Genomic DNA, 10,738 nt, shown 5'->3' with positions numbered 1-10,738 from the left:
GACATGATATCAGAGTGACAGAGTTCTCTTTGATTCTGGATAACTTTGGGCAGTGATTTTCCTCCTGCTGTCCCCAAAGCTGTCTCGCCGGCTCTGTGTCCCGGCTGAGAGCCCTCACTGCCTCCACCAGCGGTTCCTAGGGCAGCCTCACTCCTCCGTCTGCTCTGCTGCAGCCCAGCCAAAGCAACGAGCGTGCTGGAGTGTTCAAGTATAATGAAGTGCTGTGCTGATGTTATCTCCCCCAGTCTCTTCCGTCTTGCTCTGGTGGGCTTCCCTCTCAGGGTGAAACACAAGGAGGAGACTAACACAGTGTTTCCTCTTGCCTGATGTTTGCTTGTTATTCCAGCTAATTTGCTCCAAGAGAAGAAATAAACTGGGCTTGAAATACCACCGTTAATTCTGATCCTTTTTGACCAATTGCATATCTCTTGGCACCATTAAAAAAATACTTGTTTTCTCTTTTTTTTTCTTTTTTTCTTCTTTAATTAAAGGAAACCCCCACCTCCCCCTCCTCAATCCCCTTCCTCCCCCCGGCTGATTGACAAAGTGAGCAGAATCCGTGTTCTCACACCAACGGGTATCTATTACATGAGAACTTTCTTCTGGCGCCAGGAGGTATTTAGACAGTTTGCCTGGCTATTCCACTGGGGAAATCCTGCTGAAAGTTGGGGATACCTGAGCAAAATTCACTGCTGGTCAAAATCAGGGCAAAGCAGCCATCCCACTCGATAATGACTCGTTAGGGTTATTGCACTAGAAATGCGGGGAGAAGAAGCAACAGGGAGCAGTTTCTTTCCTCGGGGAAGATGCGCTCCTCTCGTGCTGTGGGGCGGGATCCCCTTTGGGTCAATTAGCGGCTCAAATGACAAACGTGGGGGGTCTAGTTTGTTTGTTTGGTGGGTGGATTTTGGGTTGGTTGGTCGGGTTGGGGGCTTTGACGGTGAAGAGTTGTTTCTTGGTCTTTTTTATTTCAAATCTAAAAGCATGTCTCCCCTTATTCCAGGGCTGCCGAGCGAGAAGCGCGAACCCCCACCGCAGCCCAGGCGGTAAAAGCAGCCCCGCAGCCGCGGACGCAGGACGCCAGTGACTCGCTTCACTCCTGTCGCCCAGTAACACCCTCTGGCCGGGTTTTCCTCCTGGACCCGAGGTTTTCCTCCTCCGATAGCCCAAGCAGAGACTCCCCCGGCGGCAGAGGAGAGCGCTGCCCGTCCAGCAAATGGAGGCTCTCGGGAAGAGAAACGGGACAGCCCCAACTCGCAGGGATGATTTACTTAGTGAAGGGTCTACAAACCTCGGAAGAAGTGAATCATCGAGCATGCCCCTTGATGGCAAAGCTTGCTCTCCCTAGGCAAAATAAATTCTAGTAAATACTTTATTTGTTTTCCTTCCACTGGTTCATTTATCATCTCCCCTTTGCTTTATTTGACGTGGGTTGACCCACAGAGTAGTCTTTGATTTTGTTATATGGTGGAAAGCCATTTTTAGGGAAGTCCAACCTGCTCCTAAAACACACAGACACACAGAAACACACCCACACGTACACACTCATTTCCAGTAACTGCTTGGTTTCTGTCTTCTCCCGTGATGACTTCGGGATCCCCTAGGCTAGCTCACACGGAGGCGGCTGCCAGGGCTTCAGGACACGGGCACCATGGCGCTGTCACCTTAGTAAAACGAAAAAAAAACAAGGGAATTCTTTAACGGTTCCTCGAGCCGTGCTATTCTTGTGGCTAAGGACAGGGTACCCGGGGCTGTAGCAAAGATCGTTCCAGGTACAGGCGTTTTAAGGTTGTTGGAGGAATGAAGGACAATCAAACACTTTTCCCTTCATTCGGTGCCTTTACCGGGCAATCTGAGCCAAGCAGAGTCCTCTTTGCCTAAGTGGCATTAAGCCAAGGTTATAATTCATCCACCTGCTTTTCCTACTAGACCAACCATCTCCATCATCCATCACTTCGTGGCAGAAGCCTTGCACGCCCTTCACACAGCCTGGATGTGTGTTATAAATGCTTGTGAAGAGATGAAGGCGAACACATTTGTCAGCCGCCGTCCTCTTCTCAGAACATCCCGCCTTTCTCATCACCGCGGGAATAATGAATAAAAAGCCCTTGTTACATCTAGGTCTTTCTGAGAAAGCGTAGCGCGTTTCAGGTGAGGCAAACTCGGTAACAGCTGAGTTCGAGGAAAGGACAAATGCCAAAGAAAAGCAGCATTTAAAGCACTTTATCGAGAACACATTATCTCCCTCCTCCACCCTGCTTTGTCGCTGCCAATACCCCAGAGGATGAGGGTGAAAGACACAAGGCTTTTAGCGGTTCGCCCTCCCATTCTCGGAGATAACCCGCGCTTTACAGACTTGGCCTCCGGTCATTTTTTCTCTTTTGCTTTTTTGCTATAATTTATTCTTAAACTTAAGGAAGGAAATGAGAGGATTATTACCCCTATGCCTCATCCCAAGCACTCGCCGGGTTGTTAGGGCCGCGCTTTTGTCGCAGGGGCGGCGGCTCCCTGGCACAGGAGCCTCCCGGCCTGTCCGGGGATGTTCTCTGTCCTCGCCGGTCCTCAGCTGCCACACGAAACACCCTCACTTGCTGCAAAAAGTCAAGAAGAGATCTGGTTTTCTTGGGCTCCCCTTTGCTTGGTTGCATTTATTTACCTAAATGCCTGGTTGAAAAGCGGGAGGACAAAAAGCCCAATCCGACCCAGTGAGATTCCCCAATTCAGGGATCTCCCCTCAGTTGAGAAAAGCTGATTTTGGTGTCCTCAGGGCCAGCAACGGTGGCAGAGGCAAAGCTCCCCGGGGGAGGGAGTCTCTGCAGCTTCTTCCCATGTAGGAGCTTTTCTAGCTGCTGCTCCTATCCCTTTACACACGCACACCCCACTTTGCAAACCCAGGCTGCCCCTGCACCTCGCCCAGTGTGTGGGGATAGACCGTGAAACAGGGAAGGATGCTGGCCTCGGAGTTCGGGTACAGTTCGTGGTTTTATCTTATAACGGAGAAAGGGGAAAGGGACTGCACCTGATAACGGTAAAGCTTAAAATGCTGCCTTGATATATCAGGGGCTTACCCTACTCACCTCACAGAGATCATAAAGGATCAAAATCTTGACAAATGGAAGCATGATGTAATGCCCTGGCCCCATCAAAGACTTTCTCCTGAAAATGATATCTTTGTCAGGGTCGCAGAAATTAGCGGTTTGATAGATGAGTCAGGTCTGCTGGGTTACATTGGGTGTAAATCCGAAGTAGACCCTGACTTCAGATGTACTCCATTGCATTTCCCATTTCCTTTACTAACCATGAAGTAGGCAAAGAGGATCTGAGAATTTGGCTCATCTTCCTGCCTTTCATTAAATGAGTCAAGGCGTCCATTATGTGTCGCCTTTAATTCGCTGAGGCAAAGGTAGGCAGGGAAGGGGAGGTTTGGCATTGTGGCTTTTAAGACTGGGCACCATTTTCTTCTCTGCTTAAAGAAATCCAGTACTTTCTTCCATTAATCTTTAGCAGGGAAAGCGTTCAGCCTGCACCTGTATAAACAACTCAGATGGGGGGGGAAAGTAAACCTATATCTCTTCCCCTGCAGTATCTTTATGTACTTATATATATATATATGGATAATGCAGTCTAATTTGGGAGGAAGGTCAACCCCCAAGTCCAGCGTGCTGCCCTTTCACTGTGCAGCGTGTAGGACCCAGCTTCAGCATCTATCGTAGTGTCAAACCAAGTTCAAGAGATCCAGTTGCAAGATCAGCTGCCTGTATAGGTGGTTCAAGAAATGTCAAGTTTCACTTGGAAAGGCTGCCATTAAACTCGGCTCTGATGTGGTTCTAGCCCCAGCGGGTGAAGTCGGGGTTTGCACAGCTTTAAGTGGCCTCAGCGAGCCCGCAGGGCTGGCGGGAAGGGGAGCAGAGCTCTGGGCTCAAAGGCAGCCGGCGGTGCCAGGAAAGTTGCGTGGCAGCAGCCGGGAGGGTTCCGCTCGGGCGGGAAAGAAATGGAAGGGAAAAACCGTGAACAGAAACTGCGGGATAAGATCTTTCCACCTGTTGTAGTCATTAGGTTATTCTCTGAGAATTGCATTTTTATTCTGGTTAATCGTATCCAAGTTGTGAAAGCCAGCAAGGAACTAAACGCTAGTTCAAGCAAAAAAAGGTTTTGGGGGAGGTGTGAGGGATACAAGTTGATGGCTGATTTTTAATATTTCTTTTTTATTATTTATGCCTCTATTGAACTCGTATGTCAGCATTTCCATTGGATGTGAGGTTCTCCACTCACCCGTGGACTCTATAATAAAAATTGAACTACAGAATTTGTTTAAAAAACCTGCAAGCAGCTCGAAAAACTCTCATTTAATTTGCTCTGTGACAGGGAGGCTTACACAGCCAATTTAATGGGTTTTAATTAATTGCTCTGAGGAAGGAGAAACCCTCGGACAAGTGTCTGGAGTTTCACCCGAAACTAGGGACGCTATCAAACCACAGTACGCACGTTCCCAGGGACTTTTTGCGTTGCTCCCCACATATCGCACACCCAGTCCCCAGTGCAGCGTCTCCTGCTGCCTCCGCCCGCCCCAGCGGGGGCACCGGGACGGCACAGCCGCTTCCCGAAGCTGGACAGGCAGAGGAAGAGCCCAGCGGGCTGGGTCCCCGTTCTGCCACACCGCTCGGCTGCACCAGGGTTCATATGTTGGGAAAATCCCACACCCTCGAAGGAAAGACAAGAGGCAGAGCGAGTGTAGGTGGGCTGGAAGTAGAGTCCCGGGTAGCGCTTAGCCCTTAGGCACAGGGAGCGGTGCGCTCCTCCCAGCGCAAACACTGGCTGGACCAGCCCTGTTGATATTTTACGATCTCCGAGGAGAGGAGAAGGCTCTGTCCAGTGGGAAAGGCGTGACGCCCAAGAGCGCACACACACATACTGAGACATCCCGCGTGTTTGTATACCCCCACCCGCGTGTGTGTGCCCCCACACAGCTGTCTGGCTCTGCGCACGGCCGCACCAGCCCAGAGCGGACCGCGGGCCAGCGCGGAGAGGCGCCGCCCCCGGCGAGGGGCTCCGCAGGGCCCGACCCCCGCCCCGCGCCCCTCTCCTCCCCTCGCCGGCAGATGGTTCGCTCCGCGGACACCCGATATATAGCGCTGTCAAGGGGCGCATCCCCCCTCCGCGCCCCCCCGCGCCCCCGCCCCGGCACGGACTCTCCGCGGCGGGGCCGCCCCGCTCTGGGCCGACTCGGCTCGGCCGTCCGCCCCCGCCCGCCTGCCGCGCTGCCCGCCTCCCCGCCGCCCGCCCGGGGCCATGTCCACGGGCTCCGCGAGCGAGGCGGAGGAGCTGCCCGAGATGGACCTGCGGGCGCTGCAGCTGGACTACCCGCAGCCGCCGGCCAAGCGCCAGACCCGCGGCGAGCTCTACCCCTCGGGGGACAACTCCTCGGCGGAGGAGGAGGAAGAGGAGGAAGAAGAGGAGGAAGAGGACGGCGAGGGCAGCTGCGCGGCGGGGCCGGCGGGCAGCAGCTGCAAGAGGAAACGGGCGCGGGGCGGCGGCCCCGGGGGCAAGAAGGCGGCGTCGGGGCCGCGGGGGCCTCCGCCCGAGGGAAAGCAGTCCCAGCGCAACGCGGCCAACGCGCGGGAGCGGGCGCGGATGCGGGTGCTGAGCAAGGCGTTCTCCCGGCTGAAGACGAGCCTGCCCTGGGTGCCGCCCGACACCAAGCTCTCCAAGCTGGACACGCTGCGCCTGGCGTCCAGCTACATCGCCCACCTCCGGCAGCTCCTGCAGGAGGACCGCTACGAGAACGGCTACGTCCATCCCGTCAACCTGGTAAGGCGCGGGGGGCGGGCGGGATGCGGCGAGGGGCACCCGCGGGGAATCCCCGGGCACCGCTCGGGGCAGTCCCGCGGGGCCGGTGCCCCGGGCAGGGTGGCAGCGCTCAGGCCGTGCCCACCCTGCGAGCGGCGGGGCGTCCCTGGCGTCTCCACAAATCCCCGGCGGCCCTCGCTCCATGGGCGACTCCGGGACCGCGCTTGGCTTTGGGTTATGGCGGGTGTGTCAGTCCCGGGGAGTCAGAATAGGGGACCCTAAAGATTACATTCCTCGGGCATTAGACAAGCTTAGTGTCCGAAAAAGGAGTAACTCGGTCTGCCGGCTGGCCTGCAGCACAAGCAGAGTGTCATGAGTTCATCGGTAGAAAGTTAAACGCCCGGTGTTTGTCACGGGTAAAAATTTTTCTTATATGCAGCAGAGTGATTGTTTTGGATTAGTTTATTTGCTTTTTATTTATTAAATGACGCAAAGAGTTTCAAAGCAAGAGAAACATTGCCGTTTGGATGTGAACAGTGTCGCTGACTATTGCAGACCTTCTGTGGAGCCTTTAATTATAATGAAAAACGTAATGAAAATATTTGTTAGAGGAACTCAGCTCTCTCTGTGCTTCCCACAGGGACTAAAACATGATGACGTGTTTTCAACTGAACCAGAGTTAGACATCTATCAGTAATAAAGCTCCAGTTTCATACGAGGATAAACTTTCTTTTAATATGAAATACCTTTTTTTTTTGCTTTCAGACTTGGCCGTTTGTGGTTTCAGGAAGACCTGACTCTGACACCAAAGAAGTTTCTACTGCCAGCAGATTATGTGGAACTACTGCATAGTCAGACTAAATTGAAGATTTCTTATTGTTGATCTTTTTTTTTTTAATAGGTTGGATATTTTTAAGAGCTGTGATTTATCAGCTCAGGACTAGAAGATGGGGCAAACACCCATCTCTAACAGTGTTAAATCTGTGTCCCTCATCATTCTTTCCTCTTAATGTTCTGAGGGCAGATTATTTAAAGCAGTAAAGAATAGAGGTGGTTGAAATTAGAGGCTTTATGAACTGACTGCAGCAGCTGAAGTCTAAGACTTGGCTTCATCATTCTTACCACTGCCTGAGGACCTGCTGTTCTGAGGCTTTTAAACTAATGGAAGAGGAATATAATGATATAGAATTAACAGCATGGACCAAAATACAATTCTACAAACTAACCCCAAACAGTGTTATTTGTATTGTAAAGCAAAATAGTATTTTAAAGTAGCTTTGAATGTCAGATAGATTTATAATATATTTTGATGGCTTTTGTATTCATGGGTCTGGTTTATTGCAACTATGCAATTAGTCATACTTTTTTTCTTTTGGTCCCTTTGATCAGAGTTTTCTTAAAAATATGTAAGTGGACACATTCTGCTATAACCCATTGGAATTAAAGTAATTCCTCTGGTTATGTCTTGAAATACCACATGTAAGAATGTGGGACTGCCCTAGAAATGTGGCAGAGTTTCTGTGCCTTAATCCAGAAGGGAATTCTGCTTACTGTAAGGCCAGTGTGCATGTGTTTTAAAGAATGTGTTTGTATGATGCTGCAAAATAACAAGAATTTAAAGTGTTTTAAATATTTTTCCTGTACTGTTATTCTTATCATTGAGAAGTTTACTCTCAAATGAATTAGTGTGTCATTTCCGTACAGATTCAAATGTTGTAATAAAAGAGGATGCCATCAAATAAGTTGCAAATGTAAATAACTCTATTTTTTTATAAATTACATTAAAAGCTTGGTTACAATGACTTACTGGTACTGTGATAGTGTGTGTCTGTATCCATATGTGAGTGTCTTTGTAATGCATGTTCTTGAAACCCACTTTTGTAAACACAGTTATCTTCCCCATCTCTTGATGGCAGATACATCTCCAGCAACAGAGTCAGATTAGAACACTTTCACCCCAAACAATTCATTTGAGGTGCAGTACTATATCAATCTGCAGGGATGGCCAAGTTTTAACAGCTTACAGAATCCTCTGTAATATTCTCTTCTGTGAAGCAGAAGAATGAATAAATGTAGATCAAGAATCAATGTCATATAGTGTAATAGCCCCTTTTGCTGTTTTTTGGCATTTCCATATGTAATGTGTTTAGCTTTTATATGTATTTTTGCAGTGGGAAAATCAGATTAATTTTCCTATTTGCGAACAGAATTTTCTTGTTTTAAGATTAAAACTCCTGAGATAAGATATTATTTTTCTCAAAATGTTTTATCAGCAGTTAGAGTAAGGGAGAAAACTGAATTCCTTTAGAGAAGAAACAGCCACCTTTTCCTAATATAAGCAGTGAGGAGGAAGAAACATTTGTTTAACAAGAAACAGTTTAAAGTAATCTGTTGACATCCTATGTTGTCAGTTCACCCTATGTCATGGATTTCTGGTTTGAAATACTGCATAGAAGACCTGTGGTAGTGACTATTGGTAGTGTCCTGCAAGTAGGTGAACTGCAGAAAATTGATTTTCTTCTTGCGAAATGTATAATAATCCAGAGACACAGCAAAATAAAAAGAAAGCACAGCCCAGATCTGCTGAAAGTGTTACTTCTAGGGATTTGGGGGCAAGCTGTACAGAGACCATAATATAATATAACTTGCATTTTTTTCCAGATAAAGTCTGTGAAAGAAGAGGGCTGTCTTAATTTGCAGTTCATGTAGCTGAGCTGGGACTCCACCTCACTTCCTCTAGGAAACTTTATAAAAAGAAAAGAACATAAACAATAAAGCAGAAGTGAAGGACCTTTAGGAAGGCATAAGGTATGAGAAAACTCAACCAATGTTTATCTGAACCCTAAAAAAAAGATTATTCAGCAGTTTAACTAAGGTACCACTTGAGATCATCTCAGTTGTGATACTTAGCTGGTTTTGGCCTTGATCCCAGCTGTAATTGGTTAATGACTAGGAGATCAGAAAAACAAGGAAAGCTGGGGAACTTTAAACAGTATAGAAAGGTCTGTGCAGAGTGATGGAAAAAAATGTTCAGTGTATATTCCCATATATGAGGTGGTTATGTTAAGTAAATACAGTAGATCAAAACTGGGGGTGAGGAGTGTGACATGAAGAAAAACATAGGATTGCTTCCACCCCTGCCCCATACTTATGCTCTCGAGTACATTTTTCTTTGTGGCTGCATAATAAATAGAAATACTTTCTTAATAAAGTAATGAATGCACTTACTGCATTTGTTACAGTAACAAACACATCCATATGGTGGTGGTGTCCCAACAGACTGTCAGTGGTTTTAGAACAGAAGTAAACAGTGGCCTCAGGTGACATTTAATGTCAAAATCTGGAGAGAAAATGACAGCTTTTAGATACCGAATGTTGTACAAGGCTCTTTTTTTTTTTTTTTTTTTTTTTTTTTTTTTTTTTTTTTTTTTTACATACCTCTATATAGAGATATATGTATTAGTGTATACTTATTTTTCTTAATTCAGCAGTTAGGGATGTTTAGATTTCTCCAGTAAGGATCTGATAATTAAAATAATTAATTTTAATCCTTGGGGTTATAAATACTGTTTTTAAAAAGTAAATTAATCTTCTTCTGTCTCAGTGAGATGCATTATATGATTAGGAAAAAATCAGGTAATTGAACAGGTTCTCTGTGGGTTTGTCCTGAGATGAAGGCTGCTGTCTTTCCAGGGAAATGCCAGGTAGGTCATATATTCTGGAATTCCTCACCTATAAAGACACACCAAAAATACATGATTGCAGTTTTGAAACATTTTTTTAAACTCAGATGAAATTCAGATCAGTTCTTTACATGAATTAAGTGAACAAAACATTCTAAAATGCTATTTTTAAGCATTAACAGATTCCACTGAAAGATAATAAAGGTCCTCCTCTTTTTTTAAACTAAATTTCTGACAACCTGATATAGTAAATTAATTTAATTTTTAAAGCCTGGCTGTTGGGTTTGTCTGGATGGTTACAGAGGTGTGTGGAAGGGAGACTTAAAATGAGAGACTACCTCACATATCTATAGTTCACAAGCATAAAGGTAAGAAATACATTTTTATTAGACTTGGCAAGTTTATGCTTGATGATTTTGGGTTATATTAATGTTCCTTGCACAAGGTAAAAGATGAATCATTCTTAATCCCATAAAGTTATGCATAATTTGGTGAAGGTGTTTGACAAATAAAATGCCAAATTACCTGCAACTGCTGTTCTGCCAAAATCTGTTTCACGTGAAATCTGACTGGCAGATTACCTGCTTTGACTTCTGAGGCAAACAGTCCATATACAAAGAGGAACACTTGCCTTCCAACAATATTTTTAGGACTTTAGATTAATACAAATGTTGTGTGGTAATTTGTTTTGTCTCTATTCTGTGTGGAAATCTGATGGAGCAGATCATTAGCCATCATTAACCTTTCCTTTCCAATGCATGTGTTTCCTTACAAAACGGAAGTATGTCTCTCATATTGAAAATGTTAACAATTCTGAGCAAAAGAAACATAGCTTGCGTATAAAAAATACCTAAGCCATACCTTTCCCTCTTAGTGTCTTTCTACATGAACTATTCAAAGAATTCTCAGCTATTTTAAGGATTCTCATTAAAAATTTGATTTTTTTGGCCAAGTAAAGGTGACTATGTATGCAGTACTTTTGCCACAGGGGTCTCCTAGGTGAAAGAAGGAGTTGAATAAATTACTGTAAGATCTCAATAAGTACCTGAAAGTTAATCTGTCTTTCTTTATTGACTCTAAAAGGACCCTAAGAGGACCAACTGCATGAGTAAGTTAAATATCGAATGTTTTAGTTAAATACCCAGTGTTGGAAGGGGTATAGGCAGGTTTAAATGTCAGAACTTCATATGAGCAAAGGAAGCTAAAAAGAAGGAAGAAGGGGGATTTAGAGCCACTCAACAATAGTAACCTGTAGTAACCTCATAAGC

The 10,738-nt window shown here is 46.2% G+C and overlaps 1 protein-coding gene across 1 annotated transcript; it reads left to right on the top strand.

The window, feature by feature from the left end:
- The first annotated feature begins 5,289 nt into the window (after nt 1-5,289).
- On the top strand, nt 5,290-7,589 carry MSC (musculin). Its single transcript, XM_030234294.2, has 2 exons — nt 5,290-5,808; nt 6,553-7,589. Exons 1-2 carry the CDS (start codon nt 5,290-5,292, stop codon nt 6,637-6,639), a joined length of 606 nt encoding a protein of 201 aa, XP_030090154.2. The 3' UTR covers nt 6,640-7,589.
- The last annotated feature ends 3,149 nt before the right edge of the window (nt 7,590-10,738 follow it).

Source organism: Serinus canaria, chromosome 2 (assembly GCF_022539315.1).
Source record: "Serinus canaria isolate serCan28SL12 chromosome 2, serCan2020, whole genome shotgun sequence".
Taxonomy (NCBI): Eukaryota; Metazoa; Chordata; class Aves; order Passeriformes; family Fringillidae; genus Serinus; species Serinus canaria.
The sequence above is the reverse complement of the archived record's forward strand: the minus strand, read 5'-3'. Positions and strand labels throughout refer to the sequence as shown.

Bases quoted from the DNA above. Each gene is read 5' to 3' on its own strand.
- MSC (XM_030234294.2), top strand. From the start codon at position 5,290: ATGTCCACGGGCTCCGCGAGCGAGGCGGAGGAGCTGCCCGAGATGGAC. The intron at 5,809-6,552 runs GTAAGGCGCGGG...TTTTGCTTTCAG, and splicing joins ACGTCCATCCCGTCAACCTG to ACTTGGCCGTTTGTGGTTTC.